Source organism: Spermophilus citellus (genome assembly GCF_964194105.1).
Source record: "Spermophilus citellus genome assembly, chromosome: 8".
Classification (NCBI taxonomy): Eukaryota; Metazoa; Chordata; class Mammalia; order Rodentia; family Sciuridae; genus Spermophilus; species Spermophilus citellus.
In genome coordinates this window covers 39049433-39070220 of record NC_138189.1, presented here as the reverse complement: position 1 = coordinate 39070220, position 20788 = coordinate 39049433, and the positions used below count along the sequence as shown (strand labels likewise).

Genomic DNA, 20788 nt, shown 5'->3' with positions numbered 1-20788 from the left:
ATCATGCATCAATTCTTTACCATCTGAGTATTTCAGAAAACAACAGTTTTAAGACTGAGAGAAATGATTACATTTTTCTTACATTTCTACCCACATTGGCGTGCTATGTTAAATGTCATAAGTAGACACAGGCATATTTTTGTCAGCTTTTTGAATGCTATTAAACAAAAAAGCTTAACAGCAATTTAAACCTAAAATGTCAAATAGAAAAAAGAAACCATAATATGAAAAATACATTTACTAAGCACCCACTGTGATCCAAAAAACATTCCAGCCTCTTTCATATACATTATCATTTAATCCTTAAAAATAACCTTTCAAATCTCATCAATCTTACAAGAAATCTGAGCTCATAAAAACTAAATAATATGAGGAGTCACACAGCAATTAAGTGCAAAAGTGAGAACAAGGTCTCTTTAGTTGTCTTCCTCTATTTTTCTACTTCATTGGTGTTTCCCCAAAGTATGGTATGTGAGATAATTTTAGATGATATGCAACAAATGTTTTATTTTAATAGTTATTGGTTTTAACTTGCATTAGAAAAAAAAAATCACATAAAGTTATAATTTCAGGGATTATTCCTAAGGATGAATGAGATTAAATAATAACGAGACTTTTCAAAAAGTTATTAAGTCAATGAAAAAAGAGCCCTCATGATGGTATGCACAATATGGTTAGAAAAATGCTACTAAGCAAGTGGTGCTTCTGAAAAATGCACCACTCAATGTTTATGTTTTTTGACTTAAAAAAACAAAGAGATAAATTTACCAGTAAAGTTGCAGACATACCTGACATAGTTTGATCAAGTTTGTGGATAAGAGACTTTTTAGCACATTCAACATCAGGACTTGGGTAATCCAAAACTTGCCTGCACCATACTAATGGACTAACCGATTTCTGCATTGGTGTAAGTTTTTTCTTTGGTGATGAATACAGCCTAGAAGAAAACAAAACAAAAAATAAAAACAAAGAGAACATTCATTACTCAGAATAATGTTATAAAGTAGGGATCCTTATGGATAAATCTATTCTAAAATGTTTTATTAGTGTATTGTAGTTATGCATAATATTGGAGCTCATTTTGACATAATCATACATACATGGAATATAATTTACTACATTTCAGTTCTCAATACTTGCTTTTCCTCTCCTTTTGTTCCCCTTCCTCTATTCTACTGGTCTTCCATATATGTGTGAATGATATACATGTGCACTCAAAATACATGTATATAAAGGTGAAACTCACTGTGGTATACAGCATAATTTGACCAATTTCAGTGCTTTCTCCCTTTTCCCATCCCTCCTCTCCTCCACTCTGTCCCCTTCCTCTACTCCACTGATCTCCCTTCTATTTTTTTGGGATCACCCCTTCCTTTATTTTTCCTTATTTTGCTCTAGCTTCCACATAAGAGGAAACATTTGATTCTTGACTTTCTAATTCTAGCCCATTTCACTTAGATGGCATTCTCCATCCATTTACTGGTAAATGTCATATTTAAATGGCAGGAGGGAGTAAAAGTAAAGGAGTATGTTTAAAGTCACCCATATTTATTTAGTGCACAAGAAGAAAATGATACCATAATGATCAACAGAATGCCAAACTCAAGTGCTAAATGAACCCACATGAGGCATTCCTACAATGTACTAAATTTCTCTATTTTCATTATTAGAACTAGGAAGAAACATCTGTCTTTACAACAGTTTATTCTGTTTTCAGTAGTACATGACTAACTCTCTAATACAGGGACATCATCAAGTCTAGTCTAGGAGGCAAAAGGAGGAGCTAAAGACTTTGCTCTCTGCTTTCCATCTCCCTTCCCCCCACAAGTTCATAGAAAAATCTACCATAATAGTTGTTAATCTTCTTTTCAAACAATAGTACATCTGGAAAGACAAGTGTTAAAACCTTAGTAACTTAATGTAAATCAACTTACTATGAAAGAAAAGGACAGTATTTAATAAACCCCTGGGAAAGATGTACCAAAGGGGAAAAGTGAGCAGAAGATATAGGAGAGAGATATACTTGAATTTCCTACTTTATAGTTTTTACTCAGATTAGTCTAGATTATGTTGATTGTTAATTATTTCAAATGTGACTCCACATAAAAATGTGAATAGTTATTTACTATCTAACCAGGGTGGTTTTCAAATTAAGATATTTTAAGTGATATTTATGAAGTAAACAATTATGCTTTGATATATTTACAGTTTGATATGTCAATAAGACAAGGAGCTAATAATTTACATGTTACATTAATCAAATTAGGGCAATAACACAAAGTGCTGGTCTAGTATAAATATTTAAATAATTACATCTCTCTTTTTAAATATTTTTTAGTTGTAGATGGACACAATACCTTTATTTTATTTATTTATTTTTATGTGGTGCTGAGGATCGAACCCAGTGCCTCACACATGCTAGGCAAGCGCTCTGCCACTGAGCCCCAGCCCCAGCCCAAATAAATATATCTTTACAGTAGCAGAATAGACAAATTATTTTTAGTAGCAATATGTGGTACCTTTTCCATCCCTTCTCTCTTCTTTATAAGTTAGGTCTATTCTTACTCGGCTTGATCAAGATAATCAAGACTAATGCAGTAAATGATAATTTCTTTAGTCCACAATCCATATTCATTTGGACAAGGATATTGAAATAGAATCTCAATAAATAACTCACTAAAAATTCAAAATGAAACTAATGGGGTTTTCTTTCCAATCTAAATACTGTCAACATTCCATGACAGATCTCTATCTCAGCATCTAATCTTTAAAAATTACTATAACTGTTATATACTGATACTTTATATTAGCAAACATACAACAAAGTCAACCTCTATAGATGCATAATAAACTTAATAAAATCACTTTATCTTATCACCATTTTTTTTTTTTCCTGGTACTGGGGATTGAACCCAGGGGCGATCTGGGACATGCCCAGACCTTTTTTTTTTTTTTCTGAGATTGGGTCTTGCTAAATTGTCTGGGCTGACTTCAAATTTACCATTTTCCTGCATCAATCTCCCAAGTCTCTGGGATTACAGGCTTGTGCCACCAAACCTGACACTATTCAAACTCAAGTGCTAAATGAACCCACATGAGGCATTCTTACAATGTACTAAATTTCTCCATTTTCATTATTAGAACTAGGAGGAAAAATCTGTCTTTACAACAGTTTTGCTGTTTTCAGTAGTACATGACTAACTCCCTAATACAGGCACATTGTCAAGTCTAGTCTAGGAGGCAAGAGGAGGAGCTAAATACTTTCAATTTTTAAGAAAGATTCCCCCTACACTGGCTGGTTTTTTATATAATTTACCTACATGACTCATGTCTAGTGCATATGTCATTTATTGTTAGCTACAAAACTCATGTTCAAAAGTGCAAAGAACAAGCCTCAAAAATATTAAGCTCAGTGAAAGAAGCCAGACACAAAAAAGCCACAATTCCCACATCTTAATATTCCATTTATATGAATGTCTAGAAAAGGATATGGAGAAGCAAATAGATCAATGGTTACCCGGGGCTAGAGGCGGGTATGGGGTTTCTTTTTAGGGTGATATAAACATTCTAAAATTAGATGGTATAGTATGGATATGGCAATGATTTGATGGTTGTGAATATACTAAATTAATTGAATTATACAATTCTCTGAATTTTGTAGTATACAAGTGTGGGCAAATTTTATGTACTATAAATTATATCTTTATAAAACTGCTTTTGGAAAGTTACAAAGTGCTTTTAGGATCTTTAAAAACACAGAAACTACTATAAACTAAATGAATAAAACATGAATAATTCAAAATCAAATTAAAACAGCATCATGACCATGAATCTCCTGTAGCATCTTTCCTGTTTTTGTCAATAGTATTATAATTCTTTCAGTTACAAAAGCTAAAAACTTACAAGGAATTTTGGATTTCCCAATTTTTTTTTTTTTTTTTTTACTTCCTATCCTCAGCAATAATCTGTCACCACATCCTACCTTGATAAACTACCTTTCTGCCCTTTCCTATATTTCCTCCCCAAATTGGGACTAGAGAATGCTTCTCCTCCGCCAGTAGATGGAAGTGACTGGAGCGATTTTTCATTCCTACAATGATGAAAAGGAGAATGACTCAACAATCCCTGATACACCAACCATCTCTATCACTCTCCCTTCTTATTTCAGTGTTCCCAACACTACTCCAAGTATAGAAGTGAATGTGCCACATAATGTTGGCATAAAATTATTCTTTGGTCAGGAAATCTTTGGTTGAGGTTTCAAAGTATTTCTAAACCTGCCAGAAGACACATGAGCTGGGCTGTTCATGTAACTGGATCTGTCTTTAAGAAGAAAAAATTATGTCTCTGAATTTTAAGAAAAATTCCAAATAAAAATATTTGCAACCACTATACATGTCATCTTCTTTGCTTATGTCTTTGAAACACACAGACTTCTTCAAAGTAACCATTTTGCCTACTAAAAAAATTTTTTTTTCACTGACCGTTTTGCATTTCTTAAAACCTAATGTATGGTTTAAGCGACATACTTCTGATAGACAAAGGCAGTTTACTGATGACTCATATAATTCTACTGGTTCATATCAAGTTTTCACTTGCCTAAAAAACTTGAAACATTACCTCATTATTCTATTACTATTACAATTAAGTCATAGAGCTACAGCGGGGAGCTGAGACTCCATGTGCACAAAGAAGGCATTTGGAAGTAGGGCATGTTGTTTCCCCATTCCCTACCCTCACCCATCAGTGAGTCCTGAAAAGCAGCTGATGTTACATCCTGTCTGTGAGGAGGTGATGTGAGCCAGTGCTCACTTTTGCTCAGGTAGTATTGGCAGGATCTTGCAGGAAGGCGAAAATTCACCCCAATCTAGATCTACACATAACATTGTAAGGTCACTGTTTGCTAAAAAAAAAAAAAAAAATGAAGAAATATGTTCAGAATGTGACTGGAAACGACTCTTCATAATGAGAACACAGTTAAAGAAGAACAAAGAACAGAAACAATTAATTAAAAAAAAAAAACAGCAAAATGACAGCCATAAAACAGACCATATGAACAATCATATTAAATGTGTATGGGCTAAGCACTCTACTCAAAAAATAGTCAGACTGGATTAAAAAAATAAGATCCAATGACATTTTGTCTACAAAAGAAACATCTTAGATTCAAAGTCACATATAGGTTGAAAGTAAAAGGATGGGGAAAAAAGCCATGCAAATAGCAACCATAATAGAGGTAGAATGGTTATGTTAACAAAACAGACAATAAATAATATTATTAGACACAGACATTTCAAAACAGAGAGAGAATACAGCAATTAGAAATGTAAAAACACCTAACAGAAGTGAAAAAAATATAGAAAATCCAGAAATTTTGTTTGAAATTTTCAATAGTCCACCATCAATAACTAAAAAAAAGGAACTACAAGAAAAAAGTGGGGCTAGGGATGTGGCTCAGCGGTAGAGCACTCACCTAGCATGTGCAAGGCTCAGCACCACATAAAAACAAAATAAAGATATTGTGTCCAACTACAACTAAAAAATGTTTTTAAAAAAATAGTAAGGATAGAGAAGATTTGAACATTATTTATGAGCTTTATCTAATATTTATGGGACATTACACCTAACAAAAGATACACATTTTTTTAAGTACACAGGGAACATTCTCTAGTATAAACCATAGTCTTACTGAATTTCAAAATATTGAAATTCATCAAAGTATTATGTTCCAATCAAAATGGAATTAAATTAGAAATCAACAACAGAAAGAAATTTGGTAAATTCTAAATAATTTAAAGATTAAGCAATATAATTACAAATGATCATAGGTCAAAGAATATGATATCATGAGGGAAATTAGAAAATATCTGAATTAAGTAAAAACAAAAACACAATATACCTATATGAAGAAGCTAAAGGAGTGCTTTCAGGAAATTTTACAATTTGAAGAAATCTATTAGTAAAGAAAGTAGGTCTAAAATCAATAACCCAAGCTTTAAGATCTAAAAACAAAATTCAACCCAAAGCAATCGGGAGGAAATTATAAAGAAACAGAAAATAGAAATACAATGTACAAAAAAAGATTGAACCAAAGTTGTTTTTTTGTTTGTTTGTTTGTTTCTGTACTGGGGATTGAACCCAGGGGCACTCAACCACTGAGCCACATCCCCAGCCCTTTTTTGTATTTTATTTAGAGAATCTCCCTGAGTTGCTTAGTGCCTTGCTAAGTGGCTGAGACTTGAGACTGCCTTTGAACTCAGGATCCTCCTGCCTCAGGCTTCAAGCTGCTGGGATTGTGGTGTATACCAGAGCACTCAGCCCAAAGTTGGTTCTTTTGTATTTTTGTTTTTAAAAAAGTTATTTTTTAGTTGTAGGTTGACACAATACCATTATTATTATTATTATTATTATTATTATTATTTTTTTTTTTTTTTAATGTGGTGCTGAGGACCAAACCCAATGCCTCATGCATGTTAGGCAAGCGCTCTACCTGTGAGCCACTACCCTAGCCCCAAAGTTGGTTCTTTAGAAAGGAAAAAACAAACTTATATAGAATAGATTTTTAGATTGACCTAGAAAAAAGACCAAAAACCCCACAAATTATAAACTCTAGGCATGGGGAGGTGGGGTGGGGGAGGAGGAGAAGGGGTAATTGGTATGTTAAAATAATTATAAGGAAATATTATAAACAATTTTAAGTTTATAAAAAAACTTGTCTGTTTTATCTGACAAATTCTAGAAAGACACAGCTACCAAACAAGAGTCTAGGAGAAATACAGAATCTGGTACACTTATAAGGTAATATTAAATTAAAAATTTAAAAATCTTCCCATAAAGGTCCAGCCAGGTGTTCTCACTTATTAATGATATCAACTATTAAAGAAAAAAAGAGCCAATCCTACACAAACTCTTTTAGAAAATCAGGTCTGTAAGTGAAAGTCTAAATGCTTTCTCTCCAAACTGGGAATAAAGTAAGAATAGGCACTTTCATTACTTCTATTAAATGCCATACTGTAGTGTCTATTCAGTAAGGTAAGAAAGACATATAGGTTGAAAAGAAAAAATAAAACTAAATTTTCATTTGCAGTTAACATGTTTCACTATACAGAAAATCCTTTGAAGAAATCTATCAAAAAAGTAGTATAAAACTACTGTAACATATTTGTTTAGCAAGTTCACAAGATACAAGATACTAAGCAAAAAATCAACTGTATTTCTACATACTATCAATGAAGAATCTGAATATAAAATAAACAACTCAACAAAATAGCATCAAAAAGAATAAAATACTTAGAAATAAATTTAACAAATGTAAAATGTGCAATGCAACTATAAAACATTGCATGTTTATAGACCTGAAATCTCAATATTGTCAAGATATTTATTCCTCCAAACTAATAAAATCCCTAGAAAATTTCAGCAGGTGGACTGGGGTTGTAGCTGAGTGGTAAAGCGCTTGCATAGCATGTTTGACTCACTAGGTTCCATTCTCAGCACCGCATGTAAATAAATAAAAGGACCATTAACAACTTAAAAAAAAATCTATGTATATATAAGTTCAGCAGGTATTTTTAGAAATTGATAAGTTGATCCTAAAATTTATATGAAAATGCTAAGGCCAAAGAATGGCCAAAACAATTTGAAAAAGAAAAATATTTTCTTAAATTTGAAAATTTCTGGTTATACTCTTTTTCCATCCATTCTATACACTGCAGACAAAATGTTTTATAAATTACAAATCTGACTCTATTAATACTAAAAATTCTGTCAGTTTCTTTCTCCCCTTGGAGAGTTTCTCCAAAAAATGGTTCCCACCAACCTTGAGACCCTACAAATTATCTGTTACAGCATTTATTCCTTTAGCTTCATTTCTTACCTTCTTCCACCACCCAAATCTAAATAACATCCATACAGAACCAATTTTGATTCCTGGAAAGCCCAATAACTTTTGCTGCTAGGTTATTTGTACATGTTGTTCCTCTAGCTTAAACCAAGTTCAAGTCCCCTCTGCTAACCTCATCTTTCTCTGCTCAATTTTAACAGCTCATTTCTACTTTCTACTGAGTCTCAGCTTAAGTGTCAATTCTTCAAGAAAACCTTCCTTGAATATCTCTAGTAAGACTGTTAAGTTCCCCATTAAGTACAACATACTGAACCAGTGTTCAAAGCATCTTTGTAGCCACTTAGATATACCCTATAAAAAAGGAAATTTCACCCCAAGCCCCATTCTAACCTTAAGGGACTTATTTTATACTTTATTCATTTTTGTCCTATTCAAATTTTTTGAGTTGGCATTTTGTTATGGTTTAGATATGAGGTGTCCCCCAAAAGTTCATGTGTAAGACAATGTATAAAAATTTAGAGGTGAAATGATCAGGTTATGAGAGCCTTACCCCAATCAGTGCATTAATCCACTTGAATGGATTAATTGGGTGGTAACTACAGGTAGGTACTGTGTGGCTAAAAGAGGTTAGGTGTCTGAGGGACATGCCTTTAAGCCCTCTATCTACTTCCTTGTTGCCATGTCCTGAGCTGCTTTCCTCCACCACATTATTCCACCATAATGTTCTGCCTCACCTTGGGCCCACAGGAGTAGAATCGGTCTTTATGGACTGAGACCTCTGAAACTGCCAGCCCCCAATTTTTCCTCCTCTATGTTGTTCTTGTCAGGTCTTTTGGTCACAGTAACAAAAAAGCTGACTAAAACAGTATTCATAATTAGAAAAAGACACTTTAAAATGTGTTAGAAGCAATAAAAATACTACAACATGGACATTATGCTAAATGAAAGAAATCAGTCACAAAATGCCACATATTATATGATCTGTATATATGCAATGTCTAGAATAGGCAAATCTATCAGAAAAAAAATAGATTCATGGTTGTTTAGACATGGGAAAGGGGCTAGAATGAGAAGTAACTACTAATAAGTACAAGATTTCTTTTGGGGATGTTGAAAATATGCTATAACTAAATTATAGTATGGTCACATAATTCTGTAAATATAGTGGAAATCACTGAACACTAAAAAAAGTACACTTTAAACAGGTTTCTCTTATGGTATGTAAGTTACATGTGAATAAAACTGTTAAAATTGTTTAGAAATGAATTGGTCTTTCAAAATACCACTTTTCCCCCTAGCATAATTATTACAAAGGAACCAAACACCATATTAAATATTGAAATGTAATTAAGATTCAAATATGAAGCTGACAAGTCACACACACGTGTGGCACACAAATCTACATAAACAGAATATAACTATATTTTATATAAAGTATAACAACTTTCAGTAATATAGAAGTATAATTAAAAAGTAATACCTCTTCCCCTTACCAAAGTACTCCCAAAGCTACTTATAGTTTGGAGTAAGTCTCTCCTGACTTTTCTATGCATGCATATTTAGCACACATATAATTAAATGATGGAAATAGGAAAGAAGACTGTAGTTAATTTGATGACTTTATATAACTATAGGAATTACTTTTCATAGTGTAGTCAACTGAAAATAGACTACTGAAGGACAACAAAGATCTATCTTTATATAATGTTAAAACAAGTTACATTTAAATGATTATGGAAATAATTTGAGATTGCTGTGGAAATTTTTTTTTTTTACAGGCCAAAGAAAATAATCAGATTTTAATACTTCAAAATCATGGCTCTCTACCCATTCACTGACTATGATACATTAAAAGCAAAAGATCAGAAACTATATCTTCAAAGATCACTATATAATCTCTGATGCACTTACAGATGTTCAAATATTTGCATCTGAATTAACATTGAATAAAAAACCAGGATAACGCCTGTAATCCCAGTGGATCCAGGGGCTTAGGCAGGAGGATCCAGGATCACCAGCTCAAAGACAGCCAAAACACCATTTTGTTAAGAGCATTTGAATACTGAAATCTCCTCCAAGACCCACCCCAACCTTCCTAGATTTCACAAGCCATCCACAGTATGGACTCCAATGCAATTATTCAACTTTATTTCTTTAAAAAACTTTTCTAAATTTTTTATTGGAATACAATAATTATACATATTTTCAATTTTATTACTTATTCTTTAACAAATTCCACTCTGGATAAGTGTCTTTAAAGGCCTTCTCTCTATCCTACTCAAATTTTTAATATTTACTTTTTCCCCTATGCTTTTTGACTCTGATCTTCAGCAAGAAATACTCTTTCATCTGTACCCAAATCCAAAATCCCAGCTCTCACATTCACATCCATATAAATTTTTCTTTTATGAACTTTTATTTTATTGGTTTCAGAGACAATTGAACTCTTGTGTTCATTCTGTCTCTAAACTCTATTCATCTTGAAAGCTCAGAATCATGCTTCACTCAGTTATTTAAACAAATATTTATGTACCAGCTACCACTTGCCACACATGGTTTTAGACAGGAATTCAAAGATGAACTAAGATAAAACTAAAATTATCACATCTCACATAGAGGTTGTTAACTTCTTTCCCTCACAGGTTACACTGCCATCAAGAAGACTTACAGTACCTGCATATCAAATCTCTAGATTTGGGTTTCTAAGATTCATCCATTTGAGGTTTTGTTTTAGAATACTCTCCACATCAGCACTGACCTAAGGATAACCAGTGGTAAACAAAATTTTCATTGTGGCAAGTCAGTGTAAGATCCATTATCTAAGATGGGAAATGAGCAGGTCCATTCAAAAGATATATCCACATCCTCAAATTACTGAACTATATTCTTCGTACAGCTTCTAAATAGATATTAACAAAGATATACAATCTAATTTCATTATAATTATCAAATGAGGTACTGATTAGTATCAAATATATACTAAAAACCTTTTCACTAACTTGATAGCACCAATTAAATCTAATTCCTCCCCTTATCAGTCTTTGGTCACTACAGATTCAGCCTGGCCCACTCCTGCTTCTTGTTCACACTTTTCAAACAAAATAACCCAACAGTCACACATGATCCAGGTGCTCTTTTATTCTCTAACAGAGATATGAACAGAAGCTATTGAATGAAGTGGTGGAAGTCTATGTGCAAGAGGTTTCCTTCTAGGAAACTGCAAAGTAAAGATGGACTGATATGTCATCGTCGTGAGATCTGAATCTATTTTTTCTGTATGTGGTGCTAGGGACTGAACCCAGGACCTTATGCCTACTAAGTAAGTGCTATACTACTGAGCTATACTCCCAGTCCTATATCTCTAATTTTTAACTAAATATTCCCTGCTTCTTCTTATCTTTCCAGATATTTTCAAATTTCATGTCAGTCCTTTAACTTAAAAAAAGTTCACCTTTATTCCAGAATTTAAGGCTTTTCCCAGATCAAAGCAAACTGTTTTGCATTTTTGAGCCACTTCTAGTTTAAAGATGTAGTTTAAAGGCTTCTTCTTAAATAAGCTACCTTGTTCCTAAAGGTGTTCATTTTCTCTATAATTTAGATCCCCAAATGAAAGAGCCCAGCGGATATAATTTTGAGTAAATGGAATAGACAAAATAAGAACTTATATTACTGAAAGTCTTAAGACCTACAAACTTTAATAAGTTCACTTTTGCTACTAAAAACTAACACAACAGAAGTAAATATGTAGTGTACTTTGGTTAGTACAAATATTAAGAAAAGGGGTAACCCAATGTATTTATGTTAAGACATTACTTAATACTTATATTAATGAAAGTATTAACCAAATAGTCTCTTTTTAAAAAAAATCTGTCAAAATCACATTAATTCACAAATAAAGTTATAGGTATGTTCCTAGCAGAAAGGCAATGAAGCAATGGTTTAAGTAGAGGGAGAAAGTAAATTGCACTCAGCATGGTCCCAAAGGTGAGAATGAGGAGCAATAACACAACCAGTGATCCAGAAGTCTCTAGGGATATGAGTTTTACAATTTATCTGATATTCCTGGAAAATAAAGACGTTTCATTTATCTTTTCATGAAAACAAACTACATAGTTTGTTTAAGTAAATCTGACAAACTTTTTAAGTTACATGTGGAATTTCAGGTTTAAAATGCAAAGTGAAAAACAAAACTAAAAGAATCACAAGATCATGTGTATTAGGTGACCCAGGTTCCAGTCTATCAAAAATGCTTGTCTAAACTGATTGGAGCCAAAATTTCTTCATTCATTCTTTTCATTCACCACTAAGGAAAACAGCAATGGCTTTTAATGTATCATGTTATGTTATAGCCCCTACATGATCAGAGAGTGATGAAACTGACCTAAATATCATCTACAGGATTTATTATTGTTGTTGTTTTTCATTCTAAAAGCAATTCATGTTCCCAACAGAAAAACTGGCAATCACAAAAATGTACAAAGAAGTTTAAAACAAAATGCATCTGTAATCCTACCAACAATAGTCATGTCATTATTTTGGTTAATTTTAAAGTTAATTTTTAACATTAAACACTCTACCTAGACAGTATTTTCTTCTTTAATTCATAATGGGAGAATATAGACAGACATCTGCTAAAAACTTTACCTTGTATATCTAAATAGAACACCTAAGAAATTCTTGATTTGCCTCAGTAATTTAACTTCTCAAAAACAACTGAGGGAGAAATGAGGACTGAATCTGTTCTGATCATCACTTAACTAACTGGGGACATGAAAATGACTAAAATGTAGTTGCTGTGGAAAAAGTAAAAATTAAACAGAGAACTATCATTCAGCCTTAACCAAAAAGGAAGTTCTGTTACATGCTACAACAAGAATAAACCTTGAGAATATTAAACTCAAAGCAATAAACCAGTCAAAAATTAAATAAATGATTCCACTTATATCATGTGTCTGGAGTAGGCAAATTAATAGACACTGAAAGGAGAAAGGTGATTGCCAGGGATTGGAAGCAGGAGAAACAGGGAGTTACTGTTTATAGTTTCAGAGTTTCACTTTGAGAAAAAGTTCTGGAAATGATGGTGATGGTTATACAACAATGTCAATGTACTTAATATCACTGAACTATACATTTTAAAATGGTTAACGGTAAGTTTTATTATATATGTGTGTGTATATATATATTTTTATTTATTTGTTTATTTTGGTATCAGCGATTGAACCCAGAGATGTTTTTACCACTTAGTCATATCCCAAGCCTCTTTTTCTAATTTTTTTATTTTGATAAAGGGTCTCACTAAGTTGTTTGGGGCCTCGCTGAGTTGCTGAGGCTGATTCTGAACTTGCAATCCTCCTGCCTCAGCTCCCAAACTGCTGGGATTACAGGAGTGTGCCACAAAGTCTGGCAGCTATTTATATTTTTTTTAAAAAATGGATCAAAGACCAAATTGTAAAAACCATAATTATAAAACTAGTATATAAGAGTAAATCTTCATTATCTTGGATTAAGTGGTGATTTCTTAGATATGATATCAAAAGCACAAATAACAAAAGAAAAAATAGGTAAGTTGGACTTTGTACTACTAACAACTGTGTTTCAAAGGACTCAATAAAGTGAAAAGGTAGCACAATAAGGGAGAAAACATTCACGAATTACATTCAGAGGGGATTAGTATCCAGTATGTACAAAGAACTCTTACAGTTTATCAATATAAAAATAACCCAGTTAAGAAAATGATCAAAGGGTTTGAATAGACATTTATACAAAGAGGAGATTAAAAATAGCCAACAAATACATGAAAAGATGCTCAATATCTTTAGTCATTAAGATCTCAGAACCAAAATGAGATACTAATAGAATGGTTACACTAAAAAAGATAGATAATAACAAGTCTTGACAAAGATGCAGAGAAACTAGAACCCTCATACATAGCTTGTGGAAATATAAAATGGTGACACACCATGGAAAACAGTCTGGCAACTTCTCAGAAAGTTAAACATAGAGTTACCAATTGGAGTTACTGCAATCTTAGGAATATACCCCCCCAAAATGAAAACATATATTCACCCAAAACCTTGTAAATATTCACAGAATTATTCATAATAGCCAAAAGGTGGAGGCAATTCAAATGTCCAACAATGGATGAATAAACAAAATGTGCTAAAATCTATAAAATGGAATATTATACACGATATAGCAGGGATGAACCTTGACAATACTGTGCTAAATGAAAGAATAAAGATACAAAAGGTCAGATATGATTTCATTCATATGAAATGACCTCAACAGGCAATTTGGTAGACACAGAAAGCAGTTAAATGGAGCTAGGTGTGGTGGCACATGCTCGGAATTCCAGATACTTGGGTGGCTGAGATAGGATTCCAAGTTTTGAGGTCAGTCTGAGGAATTTAGCAAGACTCTGTCCCCAAATAAAAATTTTAAAAAGGGTTAGGGATGTAGCTCAGTGGTAGAGCATTTACCTAGCATGCACAAAGCCCTGAGTTCAATCACCAATACAAAACAAAACCCAAAAACAAACAACAAAAAACACAATGTAGATAAATGGAGATGGAAAGAGGGGGAAATAATGATTGAGTTTGGAGTTTCTTTTAGAGATTATAATAATGTTCTGGAATTAGTGGTAATGGTTGCACAACTTTACAAATATACTAAAAGTCACTGAATTATATGCCTTAAAATGGTAAGTTTTATGGTATAAAATTATATCTCGACATGGAAAACTCAAGGAAAAAATTATAGCATTAGCACAAAAAAGGGATAATCTAAAATACTGGAACAAAATATGCAACAATACTAGATGACAGGGAGAGGAAGAAATATCTTTTTTAGCTTTTGAGGGTTTTTTTCTGCCATAAACTTTTTCAAGTGGACAGTGCAGAGCAAACATTCTTGAAAGGAAATTGAAGTTCACCTGCAGGAAGGTGATAGTATGCTAGAATATAGCTTTAAATGGGTTTACGCCTACTCTTCTGAATGAAGGAAAATAACAGAATTTTTTTTCACTGAATCATTATCAATTAGAAATGCTGGTATACAGTTCAGTGGTAGAGTGCTTGCTTAGTAAATGCAAGGCCCTGGTTCCATCCTTCAGCACCATGGGGAAAAAAAAAGTCTAGATCAGAGGAAATATAATTTCTAAAGAGGAAAAATAAGCAATGTCTAGAAATTCCAGAACAGATTCTTTGCAAAATTCAAAACTGGGTTAAATAGAATGTTTGTGACTTTGAGGAAAAACTGATTCCATAAAATCCAAAACAGTCAGCATGAACAAGACAAATTAACTGTGATTTTTATAACTTTACTTCACTGTAGGCACATTATGGTTTAATTACAGCAAAGCACTTGACAAAATTTTTCATAATATGCAAACAAAATGTCATATAAGCCTGAAAATTATACATGGGACAAATAGTTACTGAATAACCATAATGTGTGTTGATTAATAGACTGATGTTAATTTGGAGGGAATTGAATTGCACACTTCATAGTAATTCAGTTGTCATTGTAACATTGTTTATTAACAATTTGAATGGAAACCCTGTAGGCATACCTACCAAATATAAAGATAACACTCCAAAAAAATTAGAAATACTTTTAAATGCCTAAATCAAGGCTAACAAAGTGAAATTTGAAAGCCTTATATTTAAACTAAAAACTTCATTTCACAAAAACAGGGTTAAAAAGATTAGTTTAACTACCTATGTATGAGATATGTGGGATAGAAGTTGACTGTACTGGCTCATATTAAGCCTAAGTAATAGAAGTTAAAACCATCAATGAATAACAGTTTTAAAATATATGATAACAGCATCATTATAAAAGTAATAGCATTTAGCTCAAGCCAGGTATACCCACCACACTCTCCTGGTCAACTATCACCTAAAATGCTGAGTACAATTCTGGATACCATGAGTGAGCAACCAGAGTTCAGAAAAACATAACAGGATCAGACAATTATATTATTTAAGAAACTATTAAACAAAGTGGAAAAATTTACTCTGGAGAAGAGTGTTCAGAATGTGTGGTGAGGAAAAGAGATCAGTGGGGACATGATAGTAGTCTTCAAATATTTAAAGGGGCCACTCAAGGGTTGGGGATGTAGCTCAGTGGCAGAGCACTTGTGACAGGCCCAAGGTTTAATCCCCATAACAGCAAAAAATAAACAATGGGGCCACTCAGGTGAAAAGGTATCATACTTGGAAAAAGCAAAATACGGCAGAAACAGAATAGGCTTTTGTGTATAAATACCTGGATTCTAATTTTGGCTTCATGGTTTACTGTGCATTATTTGATGCTGAGTAAGACATTAATTTTTCTTACCTAGAAAATTATACCAAACTTATAAATGTATAAAAATTAAATGCAAAAATGTTTATAAGCTGCCTGGCACAGCCTGAAACACTGTGATGCACAAAAATGTTAGTTCCCTTCCCTAGACTTTTCTGAGTTATTCTACAACTGTGTTTTCCAAAGTGAGAGGTGCAAAATCAGTTTAGTAAGTGGTAACTGGCATTACTCCCACCAATGAAACCGAAGACAACAGAAAATATTAGAGTGTACCACTCATAGTAAAAGTATCCATAGTTTTGTGCAACTTTCATGTTATTAATAACTTGTGTACTAGGTTATGAGGTAAAATGTATTTCATATTATAAAGTTGGATCCCCTACCCTCCCCCACAAAGTGTGACAGGCACAGCTGTAGACTTCTGTTACCTAAATAAAATGTAGTCTATACCATACTAACCAGTTCTATGGGAGTTCAATTAAGTTTAGGAAAAAAACATATCCCTTAGGGATTTAGTGTGTTCAGTGTACAATTGCATCTCAAAGAAGTCCAGCATTAAAGAAATGTTTATTTTTATTGAATCCAGTTTTCCCCACATTTATTTGACCCCAGAACCCACAGTTATTTTTCTCCAAAATGCCTACTGGCACTTTCAAGACTAGCATTTTGTGGCATATATATCTATATGGGGAAAACATTCCTCTAAGTAGGGGGAAAATGGTGTGATTGGTAGAATCCACAGATGGCAGGATTTGGGTTTTCCAAGAAAAAAACTCTTTTGGCTCATGAATCTTCTGGCACTGATACCTACCCCCTCCAACTTATACCCATAAAACATACTCCAAAGCATTTTTAATATAATTTATCCAACTTTCAACTCTTAATTTCCACAAATCTTTTCAGAAAAAGCATATCTATAATATAAAGATAACAAGCCAGATTAAAGCAGCAAGGAGCCATCATCTGGTCAAAAGAAACACCTGGCATAGTATTTAAGAACATTTGCTTTACCTTAACAAATCTTATGCTCAGAAACCAAAGTACTCAAGGACTTAATCAGTTTCTTTAAGTGTAGTCAGTGTGTTCTAATTATAATCTAAAAATGGGCTGATGAGTGCAGCTAATCCTCATTATTACAAGCATCATTATGATCACCAATTGGAAGGGGCAGGTGATATTAGGATGACTTTAGGTTCTTTTTTAAGTGTGTACATACTAAGGATTCCTTTGGGAGGATGTGATTTTATACTTACATGAAAAACTGTCACTACCATAGCCAATTCTAATAATACTTGTTATCACATGACAATAAAAGGCTTGGCATCATATATTTAAGAGTACCTCTGTTATTCATCTTTCTAACTAGGAGTTACAAATACCTTTTGTAGTTGTCAGAGCTTACAATGCCATTCCTACTCTTTCCCCGCCCTCAGACTCCAAAGATACCTCCTCCTTAACATTTGTCCAACTACTTTAGACCATTATTTTCCTCCGAGTTTCTGAGCACTGTCAGTACTTCTTGTTCAACTATCATTCTTTCAAAAATTCACTGTATACATCCTACCTTATTTAGTTGCCTAAAACTTAACTCTCAACATGACTGAAATTGCTTTATGAACAGGCAACAACACTTAAGAATTTCCCATGATATCATGGAACAGTTCACCAAATATTTCTTGATTTCAATTATTAGGCCTAAGGGTAACAGTAACTAGTATTGGAGAATTTACTACGTGCCAGATCAATGCTAAATTATCTCATTCAATCTTCACAACTCTATGGAGGAAGCAATTATAATATTCTCCATCAAACAGGAAAAAAAGTGAAGTTCAAAGTACTAAAGTGAAGTCCAAGGTCATACAACAAGTAAGTGGCAAAGTCAGGGCCTAAATCCAGGCAAAGATCAGAACACTCCAGTTTCAGCCCTGTTATATAGTGAGGGATTTCCATTTCTCTAAATTAGAAGTTTCAATTTCAACAAAGAATAGAAACATATTAACTAAAAGTTAAAACTTAAAAAAAAAAAAAAAAGATTTAGTAGAGAGAATTTCCCAGTCATCTGTATTAGGCAGCAATAAGACTCCAAAGATACCTCCTCCTTAACATTTGTCCCAACTACTTTAGGCAATGTCCTTTCTATTTATGAAAGTGATATTCAGGTATGGGTCACAATTTCATCAAGAAGTGACTTAAGACAATACAGCTTTGGTTTAGATATTTATAAGTAGGGCTCTTTTTCTCTGCCCCTAGGATAACACGGAAATGAAAACTGGGTTTGATAACTGTCGCTCCACAACTCAAAAAAATGCCAGATCCAATTCTTTAAAATTTGAGAGCCAGTTGCTCTTGTTCTACCCTTGACTCTTCACACAAAGCATCACCATCCTCTGCCCTCTTCACACAAAGCAAGCTTTACCCCACTGCCCAAAGGGCAGTGCTGATTCACATGGCTTCCCCATCTCCACCAGAAATATGCCCATTTCACCCACCTCACTGGCCCAGAACACTGACCACTACACTGACACAGAAGACGACTCTGGTGAACCCTCCCCCCACCCCATATGGTGATACCTCAACAAGCAGACCCCTCCCTGACATCTCAAATGCCCAGGCCACCATCCGAAAGCTGGTATATTCACACAAAGCAGGATTCCTTCCGTGGAAGCAGCTTCCCTTCTCCGACTCCTCCAAGCGCGCAGACCTACTCAAGGTGAGCCAACCCATAGACCCCACCTGAGTAAAGCAACCCCAGAGGGTTCACCACCCAGAGAAGAGCTGGCTGCATGCCTCTTTCCTTGCGCACACCTCGAATCCCCAACCCTAGCTGACCTTCCAGTAGCCAAAGCAAGAAAACCACTAGTCTCCTGCAGAGAAGGACCCTGCTACACAAAGCGCGGCGTCCTACCGGAGGGACCCTCGCAGGACGCTCCTCCGCCCACGGCCGGTCCCCGCCCAGCCCCGGCCGGAGCCCCGCGCTCACCAGCTCTCCTCTTCCTCCTCCCAGCCTGACAGGCGCTCCAGTTCGTCGGGCCGCAGCGGCTCCACCTCGTCCAGCAAGCCGCCCTCGCCAGATGCCAGCAAGGAGGTCGCGTCCCGCAGCTCCTCACTACTCGTCCGTCTCGGTCCCGATCCGGCCCCGCTGCCCGACTTGGCGCTGAGGCCCAAAGGGAAGCCCCGAGGGGACGCCGAGCCAGAGGAGGGAGTGGACACGCCGGCCCGAACCGGGCTGCCGGGCCCAAGGGGGCCTGCGCCCTGCACGGCCCCCGAGCGGCTCCTCAGCTGCTCGTTCTGCTTCTCCAGCTTCTTCACCAGCTCCTGCAGCTTCCGCACCTCCTGGTCCGCGTTCACGTTGGAGTTAACGTCCTCCATCCCGACCCCGCCGCCGGCCACCCGCTCGGACTCACAGCCACAGGGAACCGGCCGGAGGAAAGAGGTGTCGCCGCCGCTGCCGCCGCTCACTCTAGCCGAGGCGCCGGCATAGAGCAGGGACAGGCCCCACCGCCAGGGTCCCCCCAGCTCGGGTTCCGAAGCGCCGCTGGCCCCAGCCGAGCCGCCTCATCTGCGCCGGCTCCGGGATTGGGGGAGGCGGCGCCAATATCCGGCCTCTGCCGCCATCTTCCCTCCGTCCCTCCGCCCCCCGCAGTCCGGCTCTGTCGGTGACCTCAGAGCGTCGGCGGTGGACGTGTCCGCCGGCTGGCGCTGAAAGGACCAGGAGCCGAGCTCGCGGCGGGGAGGGGTCGTGGGCGGGGCCGGCGAGACGACCGTGGGCAAGAGGGGCGGTGCTTCGCCCGGAAGGGGCGTGGCGGGAGCGTCCGCGAAGGTGGGACCCGGCCCGGTGGGCTCTGGAGAGCCGGTCGTGCGTCCAGCCCCGCCCCGAGCTGAGGAGGGGAGCTGGTCCCCGGCGGGTCGGAGACCCGCTCTCTCAGCCCGCCTGTTGGTCTTAGCAGAGGGATGTGCAGTATATTTTCACCCACCAAAACGGTTTGTAGGACTCGGGGGCCCGTCCTGCTCCGACTTGGGTCCTTGGATGGGTGCCCAGCCCCACCCTGTGGAGAGAATTTACTTTGTCCTGCAGATGTTTAGTTGGTGTCTACTTGAAATCGGAGATTGTCAAGGTTGGCAGGAGCCCCGGACACCATCTGCGTCCCGTTCTTCCCCCTGAAAACGAGAAACCTGAATCCCAAATGGACAAGAGAGGTCTGAGGTCCAAATAATAACCGTAATTTGCTGAGTGCATACTATGGGCCAGACACTGTGATAAGCACTTTTAAAGGCATTATATCGTCTGTTAAAACCGTTTTTCGTAAAAGTTTACAACACACTGGCACGGAAGCAGGGAATGGAAAGCCGCTTTTCTCCTCGCCTTTGAACCCAAATTGATGCACACTTCTGCTCTTTGGACAGTTTTCTCCTGAAAAACTTCCAGAATGTGTCCTAAACGTTTTTAAAAGTTGTGTATTGAAAGTACGTAAGAAACATGGTGACATATGAATGTAAAAAAATCTGTCTCTCGGTAGTACCCGTTTGTAGTACATACTGGTGGCAGCAAAACCAAACAAAAACGCTTTGTTTCCATTACGTTCGCTGCTCCTCAAATGTCAATAGTGAACTACTTGGCTTGTTTTTGCAGCTCTCCTC

At 36.1% G+C, this 20788-nt stretch overlaps 1 protein-coding gene across 2 annotated transcripts in view; it reads right to left on the bottom strand.

Annotated features, from left to right (window-relative positions):
* Window positions 1–20307, bottom strand: part of SLAIN2 (SLAIN motif family member 2) — a 60430-nt gene extending 40123 nt beyond the window's left edge. The window contains exons 1-2 of one of the 2 annotated variants that reach the window (XM_081303949.1): window positions 19131–20307; window positions 789–937 (exon numbers count right to left, since the gene is read on the bottom strand). In XM_081303949.1, coding sequence (XP_081160075.1) covers window positions 789–937; window positions 19131–19519 — 538 coding nt within the window. In that variant the 5' untranslated portion in view covers window positions 19520–20307. The remainder of the gene's footprint in view (window positions 1–788; window positions 938–19130) is intronic. The other variant, XM_081303950.1, reaches the window with a different exon arrangement.
* Between the last annotated feature and the right edge of the window lie 481 nt (window positions 20308–20788).